The sequence below is a fragment of the Labrus bergylta genome, chromosome 21 (assembly GCF_963930695.1).
Source record: "Labrus bergylta chromosome 21, fLabBer1.1, whole genome shotgun sequence".
Taxonomy (NCBI): domain Eukaryota; kingdom Metazoa; phylum Chordata; class Actinopteri; order Labriformes; family Labridae; genus Labrus; species Labrus bergylta.
Window position 1 is genome coordinate 13,381,564 of NC_089215.1, and position 26,094 is coordinate 13,407,657.

A 26,094-nucleotide genomic window follows, 5' to 3' on the forward strand; every position below is an offset into this window, starting at 1 on the left:
CACACACACACACACACACACACACACACACACACACACACACACACAGGTCACCCTCCTCCCACCCGACAATCATCTCTCCCCAGCACAGTGTTGGATTAAACCCTCCTTGTCTTTACTGGAGCACAGGGGTGTTACAGCTGCTGTGCTCTGCTCTGTCACTCTTGGTGTGTTGTTTTTTTTTTTTTGGTGGGGGGGGGGGGGGGTTCCCTTTGTTTGAGGATGTTTTGGCATCATCACAGCTGCTAATCTCCTCTGATGGAAGACCACATACTGAATTTTCAATTAATCTTCAATCTGTTCATCCACACTTTGGGTTCAATTTGAAAACAATCGAAGAGTGAAAAGACAAAGGGAATAAAAAAAGATGTGTGATTAAAGAACAGTTAGCCTCAAAGAGTGTTTTTAGTATTTGTGTCTCATGATGGAAAACAAGAACATTAGAGGTAAATTAATAACATTGGAGTTGTAATAGGACTATCACCAAGGCTATATTAGAATTTTTTACTTGTTTTATTTTTATTTTTGGGTTTCACTTTTTGTTTCACGATATTCAAGGCTACAAATACAGCCTAAATTGCTTGTTAGGAGTACAAATGACTAAATATGATCAATATTGTATTTAAGTAAGTAATCAAGTACATTTAGCTTGCTGCATTGGCAGCTTGTTTACTCTATTCAGGTCTATTGTTTTACTTGAAATCAGAAGTTCATCTAGATAAGACATACTGTATGCACTGTGAAATTTAGGTTTTTATTTTATTTTCCCAAAAAGTGCACTGGAACTTCTTAGTGTGCAGCACATGTAGCGGAGCATCCCAGCTGAGCAGATTGGGGTCTGCATTAGATAGGGTTTAACACATTATTATTATTATTATTATGATTATTATATCATTTGACTAAAAAGCAGCCTTATGATTATCTTTGCTCTGTCATATTGGTGCAATATTGGTGCACAAAAAACCTATTTTTTTCAGCTCGATAGATCACTAAATGTCAGCCACGATTCCGTACTTTCTGCCCTCTGAAATCAATAACTGTATCGACATCAAGAATCTGCTTTATTCAGAAAATGTCATCCTAAAATTTAACTCTGCGTTAACCTTTTCAGGGTTCTTCTTGCAGCCAGACAGCTTCACATTCTGAGGTTCGGGGATTTTTAAGTTGTATCCTGACGCTCTAAATTAAAACATGATAAAATATTAAACAAATCTTCATTTTCAAAGCAAGCGCAGACAGGAAGAGCATCCAAAATCCCCACATGTGACGTCAGCAGAGGAGCTCAAAGCAAGTTACACAAATTGAAGTCAATAATACATTTATCCTGTGTGTTATCCTGTGCTTATGATATGAAAGGTACACGTCAAACTTCCCTGAAAAGGCTTTAGTGTGTGTGTGTGTGTGTGTGTGTGTGTGTGTGTGTGTGTGTGTTTTCATTATTTGTAAAGGAAGCAATTTCATCAGTAGTCTGTGTTTGTCAGACGTCGACTGAACCAGTGATGATCAGTGTTGGTAGCTGTGACACATGGGTGTGTGTGTGTGTCTTCTCTTTTTACCCTTTGATTCTGCGCCCTGCCATTACATAATGACTCGCTGTTTCTGTGTGTATGTGTGTGTGTGTGTGTGTGTGTGTGTGTGAGAGTGTGTGTGTGTGTGTGTGTGTGTGTGTGTGTGTGTGTGTGTGTCTATATATATGCTATTTGCGCATGCCCGCTCCTCTGTCCTGAGGGTACTGTCGCCAACATCAGCCGCACTGGGGCTTCATCTCTCGCTCCACTGACCATGACACACACTCTTCTTCAGGCCTGACAGCTCTCCCACTACACTCCACAACACAACACACAGCGGACTGACTGACAAACGGTAATGAAACACATCAACGTTGAAGAGCAAATAATCCAACAAACAGTCTATGTGTTTATGTAAAAAGAGGGCGGTCCAACAGAAGGTTGACAATCTAGAGGAACTGAAGGAAAATGATAAAGAATGATTAGAAAGTTTGGACTCATGGGAGCTTGGGCAAAAGCTTTAAATGCAACCCTGCCTTCTTAGAATGAAATGTGTTCTGTATATTGTACTTATTTGTACTTAAGGTTCTCTTAAATCCCAAAGTGTTTTTCCACATTCCACAATTCCTGAAAATTATACGAAAAGTTTTGATGTGAGAGTGTTTGGCTCAGTTGGTAGAGTCAGTCATCTCTCAACCGGAAGGTTAGGAGTTCAATCCCCAGCTCCTGCAGCCACATGTCCGATGTGTCCTTGGGCAAGACACCCCAAGTTACTCCCACTGCTTTGTTGGTGGTGTATAAATGGGATTAGTGACTTCTGATGGACACTTAACAGAGCAGCCTCTGTCATCAGTGAATGATTGTGTAGGTGTGAATTGCTTTGAGCAGTCAGAAAATTAGAAAAGCACTACACAAGCTCAAGTCCATTTACCATTTGTACAACTCTATTCCCACCCACCGCTACCAACAGACAGAGAAAACTTCACCTTGTGAGCGACATGTTTGAAAAAACTAATCAGGAAGATTTCAGGGGCAGGCTGTCCTTAAATGATCCAGAAATGTTCAGCAGTGCATGTGTGAAAACAGCTAAAAGCTACACGTTATGTTTGAAATTCTTGCAGTAAGGCAGACAAAACAATTCATAGTGTCATTTTTACGATTACATTTCTAGTGACAAATTAAAAATCTTTCAACCATGGATGTCAACCTGGGCTGAAGTGTTTAATGGAGGTTCTGCAGTCGGTGACAGATGACCTGGTCCTTTTTGAAAAAAAGAATGAAATATCCCATAAACCTTATCTACAGTTTTTTTCCTCAGCTGCACAGCTGCAAAGCCCCTGGTGGTGTTCATCAGAGAAATATGTTGGACCCTCTGTTTGGACAGAAAGGATCATGTTATGTTTGATAGCGTGGGAGAGGGTGGCCTGATCATCTGTTGTTGGGGACACCACTGAAGACCCAGTCCATAATGGTCTTTGTAAACCCAGCTTATGTTTAGCTGAGCTGTTGAGAGGGCATAATATAATTAGTGAGGGGCAGCTTTGAACTTATTCTGGGGAGCATCTGACCTGGAACTCAACTTCCACATTGTATTGGTAAAATTGAGCCAACACAGGAAACATACAATTACAAACTGATTGCATTTTTTTTTAAATATTTAGTGGATAAAAATAATTAAAGCTCCAAGGAGCATTGACCAGGCCCTTGCACATGTGTGCACATCGGGGTGCTGCACATTCGCAAATCTCTTCTTCAGGAACAGAGCACTCAAATCTGCTCTGAAAGTGTTGACTGCACAGCGTAAGTTGTGGAGTGATGCATGTCAAATGAGGCTTACGGCCTCTTCCTAGTTGGAGGCACAAATGAGAAGAACAAAATGTTTGCGTTATACTTACATGCTTCCTTTTCATCCAAAAGATCTTCTATAAGCCACCAAAGTTTTGAGTGGATTGATAACACAAGAGGATGAGTTGTTTGCAGTCTGACCGTGCAAATGCCAGAAATAACTCTGACTGTTGAGTTGACGATATGAACGAGTTAAAAGTAAGTCTAAGTAATTGTACAGTTTATTTAAAGGTTAACAGCTATGGTAGGCCTACAGTAAATACAAAATGTAGAGAAATACTTTTTTCAGAAATGTAAGCTCATAAATGATACAGCAGGAATATAAAATTAGACAAAAACTGGAGAAAGGACAAAAAGATTTTTTTAAAAAAAGAGTACCAGAATTAAAAACAACAAAAACTTTAGAAAGGTCAGCAGCACTGAACTTTCTAGATGATGACGACGTGTGATTGCTGTGAACTAGTTGGTTTACAGTTGTATTCTGATTTATTGAAATATGTAAATGTACAAACAGTCAGACATACCAGTTTACAAAATGACATAAGTACAAGAAAAGTTGTAAAAAAAACCAACATAAAATAATAAAAATAATTGAATTGACAGACCCATTGAATAAAATGAAATCATTGACGCAGACTTTTGTTGGTAACTAATACAAGAGACTCAGAATAGCTTTATGAATAAAATAAAAATGCTTCAAAGAGGGAGTTGAGCTAATAACTTAGTCCTTGTGAAAATTACATTTAAATATTAAAACACATTGACAATAGCACACCATTTATTTTTTATCATTACATGTGAAACAAGTGAAAAAAAAAAAAAATCTCCAATGGTAAAGGCATGTTTGCTTTTCCATAAAAATCATAGACCCCCTTTCAAAATATATTTTCCTGAAGTCAAACTTCCGGCCCTTTTGTGTGCGTGTGTTAGTATGACGTCATGACGCTGCTCGTAGCGGGACAATGACGTCGCCAGGGAGAGAGGGAGAGGCGGACCGTTCAGTCTGTGGCGAAGCCGCTGTGAACGACGGGACCTGAGCTGTGGACACAATGTTGACAGCGGAGTAGTTAGAAACGGTTTCTTTGTTCGGTTGAACAGAAACAGACGAAGTGAACCCATGAATGGAGTTACTTTCTGCCTTGTTGGAATCCCACCTCACTCCTCAGACACTGAAGTAAGTCCGGACTGAATGTACTAAACTACTCTTTAGATCATCCTTCGCTCGTGGCCGTTTTATTTCTGTGTATTGTGTTTGTTATTGTGCTGCTCTGCTTAGTCTCTCTTTGTCAAATTAAATTTCCCCCTCAAAAACTGACACAAGCCTATCCACGAGATGCTAATCCTTACTACTTACTATACGCCGTGATATAGATGATGCATACACCTTTTGTGAACTCAGACAAGTGATTTTGTAGTATTTTTCTTTTAATCCAGCCCTCATTGTCTATGTTTGCATCACATGAAAAGAGTCAGTTATGATAATTTAACTGTGTGTCAGTGTGCATCCCCTCCTGCAGAAACACACCCTCTGAAGTGTCCGGGCTGCTGCATTTGGAGATGCTCTCCTGCACTTGTCTTATGCAACTTGTCAAATCCCTGCAGCCTGAAACAAAAGAGCATGCTGCAGGCTGTTCAACCACTTAATGTCAATCCACTAAAAAGTGATGCAAACGCACTGTTGTGATTGAGAGCAGATGGAGAGAAAAGTCTATTTCGTGTCTTGCAAGTTTGCTGGAACAATTTCAGATAATGTAATTCTGCAGCACAAATAGCTGCATAAATTATCCCTGGTTTCAAGGAATGCAGCACATATTTTTGCTGTGACAGTTTAACACTCCCCCCCCCTCCATCTGCAGGGACGATGTACGGGTGGGTGGGCAGAGAGACAATAAGAAATTTGGCTGGAATGCATATTTCCATATGCCAGCCCACATATACAGAGTCAGTGACAGACGGCGCATTGTAGCCGTTAGTCGTCTCTCTCTGCAGAAAGATTCATTAAAAACATGACCCAGTATTCTTCAAATATCTTCCCACATTGAGCCGGGAAGTTGAAGTGAACAGCTCATATTGACTCTGACAGTTTTTTCTCGTCATATCTCATCACTTTGATCACTCAGCACGTTGTTCTCTGTCCTGGAGCGTATTAGTTATTTTCTTTGCTAGTTGTGTGTGTGTGTGTGTGTGTGTTTATTATATTATTCACAGCTTGTTGGATTGTCTCATGGTCCACTTAGCATCAGGGTCATGGGTCAACAACACAATTATGTTCTGATAATCATCAGAACATGCTAAGACTGCGTAAGTGCTGCAGAATCGTTGTGGAAACTCCAAACCGTACTTTTTATGTAAAGTTTTATTTTTTAACAGCATAGATGGAACATAAGTCCATTTTTACTTTACATCCCAGACATCCTTACAACCTATAGATAACTGCTATATGTCAATGATGTTAAAAATTATTCTTATTCAGGTCAATAATGGACATTATTATTATCTTATCTGTAGTATTTTCTTGCAATCAATGGTGTCAACTTTTTTCAAATTAAAGCTGAGATTGTTTGAAAAAATGAAAGTGCTTTAAATGTCAAAAATGGAAAACAATTTGGGCTCGATCAGCGGCTCCCTACAGATGACTTTCCTGAATGTTTTTTTTTACATTTTTGACATACGACTGCACACACTCGAACAGTGAGAGCAGAGCCACGAGCCAACTCCCCAACTACGGGACTTTTCTTTCCTGATTGTGTCTGCACAAAAAGTGGCAGACAGTGTCCAAAATCACCATCAGGCAGCAGGCATGCCTGTTTAATCTGTCTCTTGGGTCTTTTGCGTCATGTCTTTGTCCAGATTGTTGTGAAATTTTCACTAAATCTTCAGGAGTGCATGTGTGAAAAGGGCTTACGTTTGTCGGAAGTTTGAGGGGAGAAAATGTGTGTTGATACGGAAAAACATCACTAAGCTTTTAGCTTTCAGTGCCCCCACCCATCAGAAGTCTCTGAGAGTTTTACCCTTATGGTTTCTAAATGGTCCTGGGTGGTGTCATACAACTGCACTGCATGTCTGGAGATCTTGCTGCCACTTGGGATTTGATGTTGTTGCTCCAGTTCTGTCATCATCCTGAAAACCGTCTTCTTTCCAGTGACTCACGTGTCCTTCATATAAATCTTGTTCTCTTCATGTTGATGGTCTTTTTACAAGCTTGTGCAGAGGGTCCTGAGGGTGGCTGTTGAGTGCAGCCAGAGAGTCGAGGTTGCACACAGTTGATGTTGCTCGACTTGTTTCTGGGGCCTCAGCTGCCGCCGTGGCTGCGGCGAGCGGCTGAGTGCTCAGACTGATTGTACTAAAGTACGGCAGCTGCTTCACAAACTCCACAAACAGCCTCATCTTTGATGGTCACTTTCTGAACACCTCCACAATCTGCCGCTTGCATTCTTTGATGTTGTGATTATCCAGTCAGCGCTGCGGTGTACTGATACTTCATGGGGCAAAAATAAACCTGCAATAACAAAGTTTTAAAGCTGGTGTATGCAGCTTTTAAGTATCAAACCCGAGACATTTCAATTATAATAGTCCTGTCATTAACAAGTACACTGGTGTTTCTTTATAGATTGCTGTCAGTATGTGAATATTATTTCAATTAAAACTACAAAAAATGTCTTCCAAGAAAAGTTGCATTCCCGACCTTAACAGGGCTTGGTCTGCAAGGAGTTCTCTATGTTCTTCTTCGTCATCCAAGGACGCTTTTACTTCATACAAATCCTCAACAATGTTTAGTTTGACACTTAATCCATCTTGATATTTCCAATCAAAACACTAAAACATACTTTCTTTGTAGCAGTAGAGATCATACGCCTAAATTAGGTAATAAAAGAACCATCTTTCTCGTGGTCTCCCTCTGATGTGTGAGTTAGTTTCCTAAAAAGCTACCCAGCAGTTGTCAGAGTGACAGGTTGATAGGCAGGTACGTATACTGTAGGTCAGAGACTTGCAGGGTAATTATGTAAATTGCTCTGAATTACTGAAACTTATACTTTTAACTTGTTCTGAAGGGGATTATCCTCTGGTAGCTAACTGCACAATTTAAAAAACCTGCATGAAAATTGCACAGGTTGTGTGATATATAAATGTGATCATCTCTGTTCGCTTGCTTGTGGTTAAGTTTTCTTAATAACCATATATTGCCACACCCGGACTTCATGCAGAAATGTTATGAGGGAGGCTGGCAGAAATAAGTCTAGCTAAAGATGGGGTGAAAACTTAAGACGATTGCATTCACACATGCAACTCCAAATGGAAACATTAATTTCAAGAGTTTTGTGCATGTGTGAAAACAACATTATAGTGGGTGTGCATTTTGAAAAAGTCTGTTCTTATTTTCAGAGGTTAAAGTTTAAAGTATAGAATTAAGAGACACAAAGAGTAGGAAGCTTTGAGCTCCTTTGATTGATATATGGTTCGTGTCGGTTTGTTAGACATTTTATTACTTGCTGATTTAGTCCTTTCATAAGTAATACATATAAAGTGTTTATGACTTGGCTTGACACCGCCGCCCCCAGCAGCATTTCAGAAATAAAAAATATCCATATAGGGGCGTCCATGCACAGAGGCTAAAGTCCTCGTCACAGCAGCCGTGGGTTCTAATCCGACCTCGACCCTTCGCTGCAAGTCACCCCCCCCATCTCTCCTCCCAATATTTCCTGTCTCTCTTCAGCTGTTTTATCTAATAAAAGCTAAAAGACCCCAAAATAAAACATGTTTTTGCTGTCTCATTTACTTTTGTTGAAAATTAAGAGGCATCAGAGTTAAACTGATCTTGAATCTTGAAAAGGACTTCATCAAAAGCAACAAACATCAGAAGTTGTGAAGCTTACCTTAGAGCTCTATAGTCTTCAGCTCTGTGCGCTGCCAACAGTGTCTAGATTTACTTTTTAGCACATTCAGAGCACAGGGTGGTGTCACATTGTTATATTTTATTTACAGTTTGTCAAATATAATAAATCACATTTAGTAGTCTACACACACACACACACACACACACACACTCACGTCTCACACACACACACCCAAAGTGCACCCATGGAAACCCACAAACCACAGAGCACCCACCACAAAACAAATCCTAATTTAGCCCCTCTGCTCACCCCCCCCCTCCCCCCGCACCCCCTCCGACAGTTACCGTCATACATCTGTGTTATTTGTTTTAAAGACACAATGTTGAATAAAAACTGTCTCTAAACAAGGATAGATAGAATCAGCTTCAGTATGTATCTGAATCATTCTTTTTTTTGTTATTTCTAAATGTCTTTGTTATCTAAGCCCCCCCCCCCCCCCATCAGATTCTGTGTGTTCAGTGGAGCAGGCTCCTCTCTCCTTATATGTCCTGTATCAGGCTGCTAAATGCTGCCCTGAGCTCGGGCGGTAGGTGCAGTGCAGGGCGATCACTTTTGTACAGCTTTAACTTCACATCTTCACTCGAGGAACAAAGCAGCTTTTCCGGGATGTTCTAAAAAAGCATGTTTGTTATTCTGCATGAAGTGGACTGTGCGTACGGCACACTCAGCCTCTCGGTGGACAAAGTTCTCCCTTTCACGTGCATTTATCAAGCGTTCTCATTATGCAGCAGTAATGTCGGCATGTGAGGCTCTTCACTTGATTGGTCCTTGATTTATTGTTTGTAGGGAATGCTACAGCTGACTCTTAGAGCAGCCTCGGAGGCGGTTTAAGATGCTGTACGCGCCCTCATAATGCATGGAGTCTAAATAGCTCCATAAAAGAGCACTCAGACGATCCAGAGAGCTTATCATGGAGAGAGGGGAGGAGAGCACATTAGAGCTGAGTGTTGATGCAGTTGTCTCATGCTGACTGATTGCTAGGTTTGGTTACATATTGGGATGTAGAAGTACAATCAAGACAGTGATCAGTGAAGCTTTATTCATTCTGTATTAGGGAAGTAAAGATTCATTGTAAAATCGTGATAAATCGATTCAAAGGTGTCAAGATTCACGTACTCTGAAAAATGAGTCTCAATGAAATGGTGAGCGTCAGCAGCTGTAGAGCAGAGGCGGTTGGCAGCTGTAGAGCGAGATTTTGGAAATTGAGGACTCACCAAATCTGAGGTGTGGAACCACACTGACAAGCAGGTTAGCAGCCCCTGCAGGAATCTGTTTCAGTCATCATTTGTCTACAGTCTCATTTTGTAAAATAAACCGTATCGTGAATCGTATCGTGAGTTGAGTGAATCGTTACATCCATATTCTGTATTCATATCTTGTTTGTAATAATTTCCACCATGAAAGTGATGAGCTTCACACTCTGCAGCTGGAGATGATGACCAAACTACAGAGTGTGCCACTGTTGTTTCCTGCTAACTCTCAGTCAGTGCACACTGGGATGGGGAATCCTGAACAGCATAATCATCTAAAGCTCCTGGAAGAAACAAATACGTGTATTATGTTCCTGCATGCTGCACGTTATTCATATGGACAGTTTAGAGAAAAGTAACAATGAAAGTATGAGCTAATGGAAGAAGTTCAGCTCTTTCAGGAGAAATGAAATCTGAAGAATCAATGTCACTGAGTGACTTTGCCCTTTTAGAATAATGAAGACTCCTGACTACACAAACAAACCCCTTCTCAATAAGCAGGGTGTGTGTGTGTGTGTGTGTGTGTGTGTGTGTGTGTGTGTGTGTGTGTGTGTGTGTGTGTGTGTGTGTGTGTGTGTGTGTGTGTGTGTGTGTGTGTGTGTGTGTGTGTGTGTGTGTGTGTGTGTGTGTGTGTGTGTGCGTGCGTGCGTGCGTGTATGTGTGCAGCAGCTCTTGTGCTGCATGCTGGGATCTCTGATGTGTGTGTTACCAAGTTGTCTGTTGCAGATGAGGAACAGTCATCGTGTTGTGCTGTTTTTTAAACGTGGATGCTCGGCTCTGTACTGTATGGCAGAAAAGGGGAGGGGGGTGTGTCATGTGTGTAGTGGTCGGGGGGGGGGGGGGGGTCGGACAGGCAGAGACTTGCTGCGAAATGGGCTACAATGGAGCTCTGTTAAACTGTGTGTACTCCATTAGTGTGTGTGTGTGTTTGAAAGGGAGGAATGATGTGGGGAGATGCTGTGTGGGTCAAGGTCGAAAGGTTGGACATGAGGCCAGAACGACCTTGTTTAATGCTGATGGTTCCCACATAAACGGAAAGGTGTGTGTGTGTGTGTGTGTGTGTGTGTGTGTGTGTGTGTGTGTGTGTGTGTGTGTGTGTGTGTGTGTGTGTGTGTGTGTGTGTGTGTGTGTGGTGTGTGTGTGTGTGTGTGTGTGTGTGTGTGTGTGTGTGTGTGTGTGTGTGTGTGTGAGACACAGAGTTGGGGGTTGTAACTTTGCACACACAGGACCATTCTACTTTAACAGGTGGGCTGTTCAGGAATGTGTCAATGAAAGAGTGTTGGTGATTACAGAGCAGGACAGGAATGATGTGTGTCTGAGGACAAGAGGATAAACAGTTGGAAGGTGCAGCTTGAAAACTGTGTAGCCCTGACTTTGAAATCCAAAATTGATGTGAATAATGAGCGCTGATTTGGGGTCCCTGAAATCAATACAGTATTCGCAAAACAATTCCCAACTATGACGAGTGTTCTGTATATGCTGTTAATGAGGTTTGACACAATACCAGAATCTTTAACTTGGATACGTTTATTAGTAAAAAAACAAACAATACCTGTTCCGATATCACGTCGTCAAAAATAGGCATAAAACAATTTCCTGTTATTTTTTTTATAACAAAATATTGCGCGCCGCGTTCCGTCAGGTTTTGCTCCGTAGGACAGCGTGCGTCCTGCCCCACTGGGCAACATGTTGCTTTGTCTTTCTGAGGTTGATTTGTTGTTTGTTTGGTGTCGGTTTTGACGTAATGTCGGTAAAGTGATGGATAATTCTATTGTGGGTCCCTGTATTGTGTTTTATTTTGAAATTGACGGGATGCTCTTTTGCGTTTCCTTGTCCGACTTCCTGTCTGGGACAATCTGTCCAGCTTGATGCGTGTTTGCAGCCTGATCTGTATAAAATAGACACGGCGGAGGATATTTACAACGGAGCAGAGCGTAGTGGCACACTCAGGAGACGGACTGCGGTGCTTGCTTTGGAAACAGGAGCATTGACTAGAGTGGCAGGGAGTGGAGCTGTACTGCGCGGCACTGACAGACTATGTAGAAATTGGCACTTAGTGGTTGAGGACTTCACACCTAGCCTGATAGTTTTGGCTAATTTTAGCATACTCTATGCACCTTCCATTCTTAGAATCTGTTCTGGGGATTTTAGTTTGTGAAGTGTTCAGGTTTCCGTTTGTAGCTTGTAGTAGTTCTAATTTAACCTGTGAAGTATCAGAAGACTTTTGTACAGGCTGAACAGAACACTCTATAACCCTGCGGCAATCTGACAACGGTTGAATGATCTCTAAAGACAGATATCTGCATGCAAGTGCAGCTAACAAGCTGTTCCAAATGTATGATTGATTCTGTGAGTGGAAGCCAATCCGTGTTGAGATTTCCTGAAAAAACACATTAGAATTTTTACTACATCCTAAATGTGCAACAAAGAAGCATCTAATGTCTTGAAGCGATGACTGGTTGGCGTCATGGACTCACATTCCTAAAACAGGAAGAAGATAAAAGCAGAAGGAGTGAAATCAGGGCCAGCAGAGCTCCGGAGGTATCAGGTGCAGTCAATTACAGCTGCTGTCAACTCTGAAGCCCATGTGTCTATATATGTGAGTGTGTGTGTGTGTGTGTGTGTGTGTGTGTGTGTGTGTGTGTGTGTGTGTGTGTGTGTGTGTGTGTGTGTGTGTGTGTGTGTGTGGATATCTGTACTTACCCCCCCCCCCCCCCCCCCCCCCCCCCCCCCCTTTTACCCTACCAATCCAGAAAGCTCCAGCTGGATCCCTCTTGGGGAGAGGTCTGGTCCCATCTGGGCTCCCAGCTGCTGTGCTTTGCTATCAGGATCAGGTATCACAGCAGCCCTGAGACCTCACTGACGGTCTCATGATGATGATCATGATGCATTAAAGCAAGCTGGGGTATGAAGCATGCCTGCACCGTTAACCAGAAGCCAATATACACATATTTATTCTTTGTTTATTTGTTGCGCTTCATATCGTTATCCCAGTGTTAAACCCTTTCACATGCAGAAGCTTCTGGTTAAAGTATTTCTTAAGATCTTTATTTTTGTTTATAGCTTAGGTAATGATCATTAAAATAACGGAAGTTGTAAATTAGTGGAATCAACTTTTGACTTTTGACAGCTTTAATGCAGACAGTTTGCTTTACAAGAGATTTTAGTTTCATTGTTTGTTGTGGGACTAAGCCATCAAGGAAGTGAAAACTGCCAATTCCTTAACACAAAAAGTGTGAGAAAGTTGGTGTGTTTACCTTATCCTATCAGATTTGTGGACTGACTCTTGTAGCCTTGCTGAGGTGAAGTTGTCAAAAGGAACAGGCTCAGTGGCTCAGAATTGATACATGCATTAGTTACGTTTGACAGATCTCTGACTCCATTTGGAGGAGAGCACAAATTGCAATACAAGCAAAAAAAAAATAGAATAATAGCCTCTTCTCAAAGATCTTCAGTTGGGGGCGGCTGTGGCAGAGTATGGTAGAGTTGGTTGTCTCTCAACTGGAAGGTCAAGGGTTCGATCCCCAGCTCCTGAAGCAACATGTCCGATGTGTCCTTGGCAAGACACTTAACCTCAAGTCCCCCTGCTGCTTCTTAAGCGGAGTATGAATTGTGTATGAATGGGATGAGTTACTTCTCATGCTGGACACTTAACATAGCAATCTTTCTGCCGTCAGTGTGTGAATGTGTAGGTTTGAAATGCGGAGTAAAAGTGCTTTGAGTAGTCAGAAGACTAGAAAAACACTATACAATCTCAAGTTTACAAATGTCACAACCTTTGTAAAACAGAACAGATTTCATCCTGCCAACCCCCCACTACAAAGAGGAATTGGAGATGAGCGTAGAAAAACTCAATCAGGTTGATCGTCTACACTTCTGATAAAATGACTGTGTTGAAATAGGATAGACTGCTGGTGTGTAATCTTCAAAAGTCTGTTTTCAGTAGTAAAACTCTGTGATGAAGCTTCATGCAGAGAGAAGATGTGACTGCTGAAGGCGTTTGCTTCTCGAATGAGCAACATGAAAGACAGAAGCGCCGTCTGCTAACCCCTCGTTTCATCATTCCCACATGTTTCCGAGCAAAACGCCAATCCTAAAATAGACCGAGTGCTTGTCAAACTTGCCAGGTCAATGAGAGGCTAAGCAGCTAATGCGGCTAACCAGATTCAAAACAAAGGAGGTGAAGTGTAGCTTCAGAGATGATCCTTCTGCCAACAGGAATTACGATCGCAACGGGATCAATTTGTTCATCTTTGTGCTCGCGTACGGCCCACTGGCATGAAGAACGTCTTTAAACCGATGTTGATGCTTTTATTATTTAGAGATTTGAAAAAGGAAGGTGTCACTTTAATAATTCACATCACGCTGTTATGCAATAAAGCTTTCAAAAAGCTTTGGCATCAGACGTAGATCTCTCTCTCTCTCTCTCTCTCTCTCTCTCTCTCTGATGTCAGATGTTTATGTACTCCTTGATCTTTCTCCTCTTCAGTGACCTTTGACCTCCTCTTGGTGGACTCTTGTCTGGTGCTCACAGACAGCTGATGTTTATTTTTGTTGTATTCCTCCTCTCTCGTCAGACCTCCTCGCTCTCTCTTTGATGTAGTGTTCAGTCGGCTGACATTAATGAGCAAAAACTGACCTCACTCAGATTTATCTGATATGCTTTTACGATTCAAATATGCGCTGATATCAAATCGTAGTATTTACAATGTAGAAATGTTGGAGTGCATGACGTTGCTCCAGCAGAGTGCTAGAGATTTTAAGATTTTGGGGCTTTTTGTGCCTTCATTGGAGAGAGTTTTTATTTAACGTCTTGATACACAAGTTGACTGGAAGTGATGTCAAAAGACAAAAAGCTCGCTCAGCCAATAGATGGCTTTATTGGAGTGTTTCAGGCCTGCCTCGTGGATGTGTGTTATTTGATACACACATTAAAAAGCCTCAAAACATCTCAACATCTCAGCAAAACAGGTGTAAAAATCATAGAAGAAGTCGCATAAATCCTGGAAGGATTCCAAAGGTCTGTTCTCTCATCTTAAGAATTCACTGCATGGTCAAACATCAAACCTTCCTATAAATTAGATCTGAATACGTTGAGTAACTGAAGCCTTGTTGTCGACGTGTCTGTCAGTGTTGTGTTTCCTTCCTCTCTCTTAGTGCTGCTGCGTTCTTTGTAACACAAACACCCAAAGTGTTTAGTGCAATGCCTCCTGTAGACACACAGAGCCACTGTGTGATGGAGAACAATGGTGTTGTTCTGCTCAGGCTGGTTTGTGGTCAGTTTGAGTCCACAGTGAAGACTCAGTGTCTGCTGAGGAGGCTGGTCTGTTCTCAGGGTCCAACAACGAAGGATCTGTGGATGTGTCCGTGTTTACGGAACATCCAAGTCCTGTATCATTGACTGCTGTCAACAAGAGTTGTTGTCTTTTTCATCGGGAAGCTGTTTTCATTCATGCACTCCTTAAAATGATTAGAACATTTCAGGACAGACTAGCCCGAAAATGTCCAAAGTTGCTTCTTCACATGTCACCTCACAGCGAGAAGTTTTCCCTGTCAGACAGGTGACCCTAACCCTAACCCTGATATCGTGAATAAACCATGTTTTTCTTAAAAAGAGGTTGATATCATACAAACTTGTGTCTACTACAGGACCATAAACCATCACTTCACACTCAGGTGACTCGAGGTCAGTCTACCTCAGATGGATAAGACATTATGGCTAATGGTCATAACCGCTATGGAGAAAGTGAAAGGGATTTGTACTTCCAGAACTGTTGAACCCTGTAAGTTTATAAGGCCTTGCACCAGATTGTCAGAGATTCCTTTAGTCAACCGGCTGTACTCTTTTAGTTGTTCAACAGAGTAAAACAAAAACAATTGGTGACGCAGTCTCAGCCGTCACGCTCCGAGACGGTGGAACAGTCTGCAGGAGGAGCTGAGACGAGCTGGAAAGACATATCTTTACAAAATGCTATGTTGGAGTGCAATGCAGCAGCCAGTATCTCCTCCTTCTAAGTTTAGAGTCTGGTCCTAAATGCTCTGGATTTAAGGCACCCCCACACGGCTGTTTTGGACGCCCCTCTGTTTGCCAGATACAAGACCAGTTATCAGGTCAAACCAACAGGTGTTGCAGCGATGGAAGCGGGCAAGAGAAGTGGTTCAGATAGAATTGATTGTACCCGACCTAAAAAGCCTCTGCATGTTTCTAATAAGCTCCACGAGCAGAAATGTGCTCAAACTAGGATCAATATTGGAGATGCTTTTGAAAAATGGAGAGAGGTTAGAACGCAGAAAGGTTTACAGACCGATGTAGAGCTGGCTAAACACTGAAGCTTCAGTGTCCACGACGTTTGAATTAACATTTTTCTTAATCAAGAATAATGAGATCGTATTGAGTCTCTATCAGACATCTCTGTAATGGTGTGAGCAGACAGTCTGCTCACGTTGCTCCTCAGGAGGAAATGTTCTCTCTGTTTGTGTGTAACGGTTTAGATGGCGGTCATTCAGAGCGGCTTCACCAAAGAAACACATAAAAAAGACTTTGTGGTTATTTTTAGCTTTAGTTTCACAGTTGACTAAAAATAGGTCAATTATTTTTCTCTGCCTTCATGAGAGATATTACAAGTGATTTTGTTCTCATTTTCAACTCGTTCATGTCTCTAATGTGACCTCGTTTTACGAACGTGTTCACACATTAACATACATTATTGTACACACTGACACATCAGTGCAGCTGCTGAAAGGAGTTTATTACTGTCTCCCTGCTAACAGGAATGTGCGGATATATTTTATAACATGAGGTTTGTTTGTGGTTACTGGATGACGGGATGTTTCTGGATAAAAGGAGTAAAGTGTTAAACTGTGAGACGTCACAATAAACATATCAAGAACTTTACATTTTTTAAAGTCATGGGATCAAATCGAGCTTCAGTTTTTGAGAGGCAAAAGATTGAAAGCAATAGAAAACTCACAAATACACATTCACACACTGATGGTAGAGGCTGCTATGTAGTGAGTCCATCAGAATTAACTAATCCCATTCATACACATTCATACACCTCAGAAGAAGCAGTGGGAGCAACTTGGGGTTAATGTGGCTGCAGGAGCTGGGGATCGAACCCCCGACCTTCCTGTTTTTTAAAAATAAATGCAAACAACAGGAATAAGAAAGACAGAACAGGAAGGTCTCAAAAGCTATAAAGCAATACAATCAAAGAAAATTAGACAAAAGATTAATTAGTCAACAAGATGATGACAATAATAGAAGATTGAAGAGGAGGAGGAGGACGACATCACATCCCGGGCACTAAAAACTAAATGAAGATAAAGAAGAAGCGTAAAAGTTAAAGAAGTATAAAAGAGCAACAAAGGACAGAAGACTAAAAGAGAAGAGGACGGAGTAGGAATGGAAAGAACAGATTAAGAGCAATAAAATGATTAAATGAAGCGATAGATTAACAAAGGCATTAAAAAATGTGATATCATTTCCTTTCAACAAACACATTTGTTGCCCAGATTCACTGTTTGAATGAGGCTTCTCTGCAGTTTAATGTGGCTGAGGTATTACTGTTTGTAATGCAGTGCTGCCCCCTGGTGGTTGTACAGGGGAATCATTGAATTATTCTCTTAGCTCTCTGGGCTCTGCAGGGTGTTGGTTTATTTTAGTCTCTGTGAAGAAATGATCACCTGCTGCATCCCAGTTTGTTTTATCTTTAACTTGATGTTAAGTACAATCTAAATACATCACATCACTACTGTTATCATTTGCTGAGGTACGATCTTGATTATTCAAATGCTTGATAGTATCAAAAATTACCAAAGCTTTAAAAATAAATACAGGGTAACACTTTAAATGAAGGCCACAATGTTCACCATTAACTAGCTGCTTATTATCATGTTAATTATTAGTATACTGGCTACTTATTAGTTATTAGCAAACCCTTATTAGTACCTTAATCTACATGACCCTGGTGCATAGCTAACAGGTCATTAACTAAGAGTTTGCCCTCCTATTAACTTGTTGACAGTAATTGAAGAAGTTGTTGAACATGAATTATGACCTTAATATGCTTTGCTTATTTTGGTCCTTTTTAGCGTTATATAAATTATGTAAAGTCTGCGTCAGGGGGCTCTCAATCAAAACAATAAGAAGAGATGACGTTGAGGCTGGCGGGGAATCATGGGAATTCTCTCTGCTAAATGCTACATATACCTTTAATATTAATTGTTGTCGTTAAGTAGATATAAAGTTGCTCACATCTCCAATTAATTGTTCATCTGAGAGCCGATGGCTGCTTTTGAAGTGTCCTCGTTTGATAAGAAGTAGGAACAAAGTTGTGAATTCCTGGATGTAAATATTTCCTGTGACACACACATTAAAAACATTTAACGTTGAACAAAGTGAATGCATGTATTTGTGTCAATAAGAACCAATATCAGCCATCACGTTCACTTTTCAAACACACAAACTGTAGTTTTGATTGTTGCATTTTTGAGGAGCTTTCCCAGTGTGTGTGTGTGTGTGTGCGTGCGTGCGTGCGTGCGTGCGTGCGTGCGTGCGTGCGCGTGCGTGCGTGTATGTGTGCAGCAGCTCTTGTGCTGCATGCTGGGATTTCTGATCTGTCCCTCGTGTGGTTTTGTTGTGTGGCTGCAGCGTCTCTTTTGTGCGTCCATTGCTGCTGTGTGAGTGAGTTTAGTGCTGTCATCACCTCTTTATCCCTCCATTCAGCCCGTCTCTCTTTGTCTCTCTAACTGTCGTCAGTTTAAATGCACGTGAAGCTTTCTCACACTGAAAGAGAGAGAGAGCATTATTAAATGTGACAATGTTAAATTATCACGAGTGAACAACAAATATTCAGCTTTTTTCACTCTTGTTGGGAAGAAAAAGCTCTCTGAAAACTACTTTAGATTTTTAAAGTTGAGTCCTGCATATATCTTCATTGTACTTTATGTTATTATTTTATATTTTAAATTTTTTTGTGGTTTATCTGTTTTTTCCCCACCCTATTTTTCTACCTTTACTTTTCCCACAACCTTTTTAATCACATAACTAATACCGATATGGGGCCGATACCAATATCAATATTTTGAAAAAAAAGCTACTCCCAATATATCAGCTGATATCTTTCTTAGATCTGTCTTCCATCTGTAGAGATAGATATAGAGTTACACTTTAATTGCATTAATCCATCAAATGCAGTTATCAAACGCTTGTGGAAAAGATAACATGGTCACTCAACTGGAAAGTAACCGCGCATGCACGTGCATCACCGCTTGACAGTCTGGAGGGTGATAATGCTGGTTGTAATTCATAATGCACACTCTGTTGGGGACAGAGAACTGCTAGTAATAATGAAAGTAGTGAAATTAATATGAAATGCAACGTAACTGGTGTATAAATCCATATATTATCTGTCATAAATTTAGCCGATACCGATAGTCACTGGATATCAGCTGATATTATCGGCTTGCTGATTAATCAGTCGGGCTCTACACAACACTGTAAAATCTCTAGTCCCTCAATTAAACAACTTTTGTACGCGAGGGGTCGAGCCGTCGATGTAAACAAAGTCTAGCTATGGCTCGGAAAGCATCGCAGACAGTCGGACTCGGGTGCCACACTCATTATAGACAGTCATGACTCACAGTTATTTTCAGAGGATAAACTTGATTTCTGCTACATTTAAGTGTGGAAAATCGCATATAAAGCCTTTAAGTTGTTAATTAATTTATATTGAATGTCAGACGTGTGCTGTGCGAGGTTCCTCAGAGGTTGTTTAGTTTTCTTCTGCCCCCTAGTGACCAAGCATTGCTTAGCACAGCACTTACACTTTGCTGTTTTCACACTTGGTCCTAGTTCATCTGACATGATTTGTCTCCCCTCTCTGTCCTACAGGGCTTCTCTTTCTCTCTCTATCTCTGTTTCTAGCTCTAATCTTACGTGCTGTCTGGTTCACTCGTCCCTGTCCCCTCTCTCTCTCTCTCTGTCTATCTCTCCCTCTCTCTGTCTCTGTCTCTCTCTCTCTGTCTATCTCTCTCTCTCTCTGTCTCTGTCTCTGTCTCTCTCTCTCTCTCTCTCTCTCTCTCTCTCTCTCTCCCTCTCTCTGTTTCCTCCTCTCAGACTGAGATTCTCTCTGACAGCTCTTTATTTACCTCACTCGTGTCTTCTCCTCACTCGCTCTCTCGTCCTCTCGGTAGCTCCTCGTTCTCTCTAAACTTTAACTTGACCTCAGCTGCAGAACATTGACAAGTTTACAACTCACTTTGCTACAGTGGTTAAGTTAGCAAAGGATGAGTAAGTTCACAAACAGAGAAACACGCCATTTTTGGTGAGGGAAGTCAACGTAATGCTTTCTGTCTATGTGAACAATTTTCCTCTGATATTTAGTTTCTGCCTCTTTAAGTCTGATGAACACTCTTCATTGTAGTGAAGAGATCAATTCCAATCTGTAGATAATCAATTAATCCATTTAAAGGAAGAATGAACGCCTATTTGATCCAGTAGATGTCGCCCTTGAGCACCAGCGTGAAACCAAAACAAACTGCTGTTAGGCCACGCCTCCTCCATACTGAAGCCTCCGCTCTCCTCCAGAGACACACCTCTAACCCCACTCCACCTGCATTTGCATGAAGGAGTTATAAAATTGAGCACTCCATAATTAAGCACACTCAGATTGTCCTTTGCTCGAGCTGCAGTCGCCTGTGTCCTGCATTGTTGTGTTAGCGGGCTAATGTTAGCGCTCTTTAGTTAGCTTGTAGCTTCACATTGTATTCAAATTGACACAGAATGACTGTGATCTAAAAGCGCTGACGCGATATCCAAATAATCAGTGAGTATGTTCTTCTTCTTCTCTAGTCCTTGACTAAAACAGCTTTTATACACAAGGGGAGGAGTCTGAAAACATAATGCAGCTGTTTACGTGCTAACAGTCTCAGGTTTGGAACAACTTTGTATCTGGTCTACCTGATCTACCAAAGAGCTAATCCAGCGCCCCCCATTAAAACATGTAAGAGAGAACTTAAGTCTGTATATAAATATAATTCTACTGTGTAATTAATAAACACTCTCTATCCCTTTAAAGAGGACATGAAGCCAAAGTATTTTAGGCGTGTCTGCAGTTTTGCAGCTTCTTGTTTTTTAACTGTTAATGCGTTCCAACATTTTGAGGTCAAGTTAAAGTTCATTAATTTGAATATTTACCAACCGTGTAAGTGTGTTTGCGCTTTGCTATTATGTGATTTGTGTTTGTAAAACACTGAATGAAGTGAGCAGAGAGTCAGACAGTCGCAGAGCAGCGTCCCTCCTCAGGGCCATCATGTGGTCGCTCACCCTCACACTCTCGCCCTGAGCTCCAGAGCCGTCCTAACTGTGCCGACGCACAAAGAATCAGGGCAGAACAGATGCACACTCTCCTCTGACTCACTCATCACACTGCGTTATTTTTGTTCTGGCCTTACTCCTCCATGATTATGAGTCCTCGCAGTCAGAAAACAGTGTCATACGATCAAGGAAAACTGAAGACGCCTGCAAAAATAAAGGAAAGGTTACGAGTGTAAAAGAAGAGAATATGAACAATGAAAAGGGAAATAAAGTATGAGTAAAGGAAAGGAAGTAGAGGGCAGAGGAGGGCATGAGAGGGGAGATGCAGAGGCTGCTGGATGATGTTTGCACGAACGTCAGCCTCTTTTAGCATCTCTGCATCCCACTTCTCCCTCTTCAGCTCCATTCTTCCCGTCTCTCGCTGTCTTTCTGTCGTTTCAGCCGCTCTCAGGTGTCAATGAAAAGAGTGCTGAGGGGGTGACAGCACAGCTAGAGCTGCTGCTGTGGACGGCCAGAGGAGCAGAGACACGTGCGCACACAACCGCACGCACACAAAGTCTGGCATTCACATTTAAGATGCGCACACACATTTTTGCCAGCTGACAGTTTGGTGGTAATATTTCCTTTCTCTGTCACAGACTTTTTTTTTTTATTTTTTTTTTTTTTACAGTGTGTGCGTTTAAACCGTACGATAAAGGCCTGATACTTAATGTTTGCGTGGGACTGCCATGTCAGTATATTTTAATGGGACATTTGATCATTTTGATAAATATCCTGAAGATTAAAATAAATGTCAGAGAATAAACAAAGCTTCTACTTAGCCTTTATAAAAGCCAAACGTGTAGCCCTAAAGAAACGTAGACACCAATAGAGTCTACAATTAGATTTTTTATGTTTAAATGTTTTTTGCACAAATATGTTGGCAATGTTTTTTTAACCGTATCATTGATGTATTTGTGCAATTTAGATGGGGCTCTCTCGGGCCGCCAGTAGTGTAGTGGTTATGATGTGCGCTCCAATGTACAGAGGCAATAGTCTTCAGCGCAGCAACCGTGGGTTCAAATCCGACCTCGGCCCTTTGCTGCATGTCATCCCCTACTCTCTACTCCCAACATTTCTTGTCTCTCTTCAGCTGTCCTCTCCAATAAAACCAAAAAGGCCCCAAAAATCACCTTAAAAAAAAAAAAGAGACAGGGCTCTCTCTCTTTGGGTTAAAAATAAAACTGAAGCTCTGAGTTTATTTTAAAGCTTTGGTACTTTTCGATAGTCACAGTCATTAAAATAACAGAGACAGTGTCGTGTCAAAAAGTACAAAATAAAAGTATTAAATATTTTGACAACCTTAGGGAGGAAGGGATATGTGATACCATGTGAGCAATCTCAGAACCCAACAGCGATCATCTTCTATCAAGAAAACTCTTTGAAAACAGTATAAATTGAGCGACAAAGCCTACAGTGATTTTTATCTGCATATTGTAGATCACGCATCTCCCACATCTCAAGTTGAAGTGCTTGTGTGACCTTTGTGTATTTTCTTCTTCCCTGTCTATTGAGGGTGACGTCAAAATGAAGTAAATATGTGCGCACACACCTGCCTGATTCTGAACATAGTGCATGTCCACTTTATTACACCTGCTTAAAAGAGCATAAAAGGTCAAGTTGAATTAAACTTAGTCCATAAATAAGGTCTGACCTTTGGTTTTGTTCGACCTCATTTTTTATGGAAGACGTTTTGCATCACTTGAACAAAAACTGCTGGCTTCATATGAACTTATTTTAACTTTTAAGAACGAAACATGAACACACACTGGTTGTAGCGTTGAAGTTGTGTCGATTTTGGACAAAATATCTTGAATTCCCGGACCCTGCAGGATGATATCTTTGTCTTTGTCTTCCAAATGAAGAAATCACTTTGATGTTTTGCAGAGAAATATAGTAAAACTCCTTGACTTTCAGGAGTTGAAACCAGTTTAACTTATACTCATAAAACACATTCATTAGAAGCTTTACTTTACTTGTAGTTTCCTCTTGATGCTGACTGCAGCATCATCCTCCGGTTTGTGAGTCTTAAAGGAGGAGACAGAGAGACCCGGCAAACACAGAGAAGGAGAGAGAGTAACAGTGCTTTCTGCTCCACCAAAAGGCTGGACTGTGCAGCAGAGGGATGAGAGGAATGTGACTGAGAGAGAGAGAGAGAGAGAGAGAGAGAGAGAGGGTGCAGGGATGTCAGCAAATAGACCCAGGGGAGAAAGAGAGAGAATGAATAGAGAGCGAGAGAGCGCATGGTCGAGCGGAGAGAGAACTATACTTAGACAGCAATAAAGATAGTCAGCCTCAGCCAACGCTGCACTAAAGTGCCAGCATGGAGGGGGACACACTGGATCTCTGAGCGGCAGCATGGGATTGAATCCAATTTTAAAATCTGGTCCGACAACGAAACACCTTTTCAGTCCAACTGGTCCAGGAAGAGAATCGAACCGCTCTTGGATGGATCTGCTTCATAAATCACGAGGGAAGCACAAAATATAAGCGACAAGAAAACTACCTCCTTCTTCAGAGAAGCGAGTGATTGGCTGGTCTGACACAGAAACAGTTCAGCTTTGAAGAGGACCGGTTTAAAAAGAGGTCTCACAGCTAATTTAACAATCAGGGTTGTCCTGGGAGTAACGGTCTGGACGTGAGGATGCTACGGAAGCCGCAGAACTCCTCATCGGTCACTTTGAACTGGACTGAATGAAAAGTGGACGAGCACGAGAAGAGGTCGAGATTTGTTAAGATTTTCCTGGTGATCCCAAGAGATGAGGACTAGCCCGAGGAAACATTGGAGAAAACTGGATGAAATATGATGAATTTGGTCTTGTCCAATCAGAGCTTTTCCTTGTTTTGGACTGGATTGTCATGGCTTGACCACGAAGCTCTGAGACGCATGAATCATGATCTAATGAGCTGCCCAAAGGGAGATACACATGAATGATGAAGCTGAATCTGTGGAGGATCCAAGGATTACAAATTTGTGCGTTTAAGACTTGGGGACTTGCCTTCAGAGGGTTGATTGTGAGACTTGAGTTGTAGACGTGCGTGTGTTTCTTTACCCTCGGTTGTAACTTCTGCTGTGATGCATGAGGCAGGGGTCTGGACGAGGTGATCGGATATCTCAGCCGTGGGTTCAGCAGCCCTTCAACCCCCCTCAGAGGTTTTTTGTTAGTGTGCGTTCGCATGCACAGACGGTTCATGTGCGTACGGATGTTGAGGTGCTATGCTGAGGGTGTCGGGTGTTGCTCCAGCTCCGTCGGGCCACGAGTGGCGTTTTCAGTGCTCTGTCGGGGTGGACTGTAGCGACGCTGAACCTCGCTGTATCTGGCTGGCAGTTTTAAGGGGGATCTCACCTCGTGCCTCACCCCGGCCGACCCCTATAGCTTCACCAAGGAGACGGGGCTCCCGGAGGATCATACAGCGCCATCGCTTAACCTGGGTAAGAGTGTGAACATCTTTTTGAGCTTACCTGACTCATCTTCCCCCCCCCTCCCCACTGTCATTTCATGATAATTCTCGAGTCAATCATTTGCACAAATATATTTATTTATCTTGTACGTATTTCACAAATTTTTTAACTATTAGATCAACCCTGATCATTTAAATTGTTTAAAGGTAACAGGTATTTACAATAAGGAGGAGGGCTGTCACAAAACTAGAGCTTTAAACTTCAATATGATTATCGTAAAAATCAAATCACATCGATGCCTGCTTTGATACCACACAGCAAAAATAGAAGTGCTAGCTACCCGATATTTATTAATTTCTTATTTTTAATAAACTTCTGCACACTGGCTAAATTGCACTAAAATGTTTCTGAATGCAAAGGTTGATAATGTTTGTGTGTAATCGAGACTGTGTGCAGGAGTTTTCCTGGAATTTTTGTTGGCCTGATTCTTCTTATCGCACCAGTTTTAAGAAATACGTGTTGATTTTTTTTAAAGCTTTGGTCTTTTTTGATGCGAATGATTGTTAAAAGAACTTAGATTGAGCTGTTTAAAACTAGAAATAAAGTATTGAACATTTTGACAACCTTACCCCTAAAGTCTAAAAAAAAGCATGATAACATAATTAGATCGTAGGAAGTGTGTAGGCAGTGTGTATTGACGTTATTAATCTTCCAGTGGCCTTTTTATTTGCAGCAGCTTCAATATCAGCTTGGAAGCAAAGTTCTTTAGGACACTTTCAGGTAGTAATATCGGACCAAAGTGTTGGCTGTGGCCCCCTGGTAGGTTTTGAAAGTACTGCAGGTGGGCCACAAGAAGTCATTTATTTTTCAGTTACAGTAGGCCTTCTTTCCCTTAGACCCTTTCAGTTTCTAAAATGATAATATTATGAGGAATTATTTCATTGTAATCTAGAGTGTTGATCTGAATTGTATGATTTAAGGTTAGGGGGGGTTGTTTAGTTTTTAATTTTGTTAAGGAGGTCATTACGTTTTTGAAAGGTTGCTCTGGGATTTGAAGATGATTATTACTCACTTAAGTTTAAACACTTGTCCCTTTTCACTGACACTGTGAAACAGACGTTAATATATTTATATTTTTTCAGGTAAATCAACTTTTCAAACCTAATGTACAGTATAATTTAGTTCTGACATCCAGAGATACTCAAAGGGGAAACTCCAGAAGTTTCAGTTAATTTTTTCATTATTCAGAAATAAGCAAATTTAAAGACATGAACAAGGCCTCGTCTTCTACTTCAACATGCACAGTTTGCATCGATGATTGGCACACATGGAAGTTCTCAGGTGTGTATCTGTTGGAGGAGAATGAACAGGTGATCAGATGCTTGTTGCTTTCTCGCCCTATGAATCCAGTTGACGTGACTCACTTTGCTGACGATGCAGTGTGGCAGAATGTTTTATTAGATTATTAATTCTTCAGTACTTTCGATGCCACGGGTTTTCAAATGATACAATCTGTGTTATTTTCATAATCGATCGTATCGGAAAGTACCGTATCGTCTTAAAACACTACAGTCATATTCTTCAGTCTTATTTTTTAGAGTTGGGACAGATGTGATCCAATAGCAGTATCGGGTCCGTTATTGAAGTAATTACTATCGGACTGACTGTACTGTGGATCAAGAAAGATATCTTCACTGGCGTTTATGGGGTCAATAATCTGGTTGTTCATGCAGTGGATCTTTGGGCGGTTAAAATGTTCTCAGCTCGCATCGTCATGCTTAAGACTGAACTGTAAGAAGTGCCCACAAATTGTTTCCATGACGACGCTCAGATG

The 26,094-nt window shown here is 41.3% G+C and overlaps 1 protein-coding gene across 9 annotated transcripts in view; it reads left to right on the forward strand.

Annotated features, from left to right (window-relative positions):
• LOC109988372 (rho GTPase-activating protein 23) overlaps nt 1-26,094 on the forward strand; it is a 71,496-nt gene that overhangs the window by 16,492 nt on the left and 28,910 nt on the right. For 2 of the 9 annotated variants that reach the window (XM_065950079.1, XM_020639866.3), the window contains exon 1: nt 22,056-24,290. The exons of 1 other annotated variant lie outside the window; for it this stretch is intronic. In XM_065950079.1, the coding sequence (XP_065806151.1) occupies nt 24,075-24,290 (216 nt within the window). In that variant the 5' untranslated portion in view covers nt 22,056-24,074. Of the gene's footprint in view, nt 1-4,251; nt 4,528-22,000; nt 24,291-26,094 lie in introns of those variants that run through there. 6 more of the 9 variants (XM_065950083.1, XM_065950086.1, XM_065950085.1 and 3 more) reach the window with 6 other exon arrangements.